We start from the raw sequence: 1,189 nt of genomic DNA, 5'->3' as shown, positions 1-1,189 counted from the left end.
TAATAGAAAAAAATACAAATAATATAGATAGATAGATAACAAGTCTATTATTAAACTTTTCTTGTCCAGTTTAATACCTGATGTTAAGCTTCCACTTAAGTTCTTCATAGGATCAAGTCCTTATCTTCTCTCTGGTCATAACTATTGCCACTCATCATTTGATACTTCTTAGTGTAGCTGGAGCTGTTCATGAGGGCAGAGGTCATTGAGGAGGTTTCTACATTAAACTGAAACTGGAAATACTCGTGAGACCAGAATGGACAGAATAAAGCTGTCATGACAACATTGACGATGAAATTCATAGTATTCATGATATTAATGAGCACCACCCAAGACACAACAGGATTAATCAGTGTAACTATGAAAACAGTTATCGGCAGGTACCAGAACCAGGCTGTGAATATTCCAAATAATGCCCGATAGAGGCGTAGCTTCCTCAGCTTATCCTCTTGACGATGGATGTGATATATTTGGTACCAAACGTAAAAGAGTAGCAGGCCTCGGGCAGTTAGGTAGATCCCTCCAGGCCATTCCTGTAATGGATGGAACGTATCCCAAGGCTGGAGATTCATGTATATCTATAAAAATATAAAGAATCAATAAATAAAATAACAAATAATATAATAAAATACATTTTCTCTCTCTGTCCACTTACCACAGTGGCGATGTAATAAATGATTGTGACAAATATATACAAAAAGATGAATATAAAAGAAGCCAGTCTCCATTTAACGATCTTCAGTGTTACCATCCACCCACCAGCGATTAAAACCAGGACTATAATCAAAAACCAATCCCCGACCAAATTAAAGAAGGTCTTCATGTAATTAAGAGGCGGGGCCCCATATCCATTGTGAGCGTAGACCCCGTAATGTATCAGGCCACAGAAAATGTTGATCCCCTCAAAGACGAGAGCGAGAGAAAAGAGATTAATAATTTGAGGTGTCCTACATTTGATAGTGTACTTGAGATGAGAGAGGAGGTGTACTGGGATTAGAATGACATAGAATATGCTGAACAGCAAGTACGTGAAGAGGAATCCTTTTTCATTACCAGGGAACTGCCTGGTAAATGGATTAGTGTCATTATTGTGATCATGATTAGCGTTAATGATGAAGATCTCATACGAGAAGCTAACAGAATCATTGAGTGTCATCCAGGTACTGTTGCTAAGTGTACCTTCTTCTCT

General features: G+C 38.0%; 1 protein-coding gene across 1 annotated transcript; it reads right to left on the bottom strand.

Annotated features, from left to right (window-relative positions):
- Positions 1 to 10: 10 nt before the first annotated feature.
- On the bottom strand, positions 11 to 1,176 carry LOC109590793 (uncharacterized). The gene is made up of 2 exons (XM_020006667.1): positions 656 to 1,176; positions 11 to 578 (listed from the first exon to the last, which is right to left on the bottom strand). Exons 1-2 carry the CDS (start codon positions 1,154 to 1,156, stop codon positions 105 to 107), a joined length of 975 nt encoding a protein of 324 aa, XP_019862226.1. The 5' UTR covers positions 1,157 to 1,176; the 3' UTR covers positions 11 to 104.
- Positions 1,177 to 1,189: the final 13 nt, after the last annotated feature.

Source organism: Amphimedon queenslandica, unplaced genomic scaffold (assembly GCF_000090795.2).
Source record: "Amphimedon queenslandica unplaced genomic scaffold, v1.1 AMPQUscaffold_9462, whole genome shotgun sequence".
NCBI lineage: Eukaryota > Metazoa > Porifera > Demospongiae > Haplosclerida > Niphatidae > Amphimedon > Amphimedon queenslandica.
Note: the sequence above shows the minus strand (reverse complement) of the source record. Positions and strands in the feature narration are given on the sequence as shown.

Coding starts and splice junctions, on each gene's coding strand:
- LOC109590793 (XM_020006667.1), bottom strand. CDS start 1,156: ATGACACTCAATGATTCTGTTAGCTTCTCGTATGAGATCTTCATCATT. Junction 579..655: donor TTTATTACATCGCCACTGTG/GTAAGTGGACAG, acceptor ATATTTTTATAG/ATATACATGAATCTCCAGCC.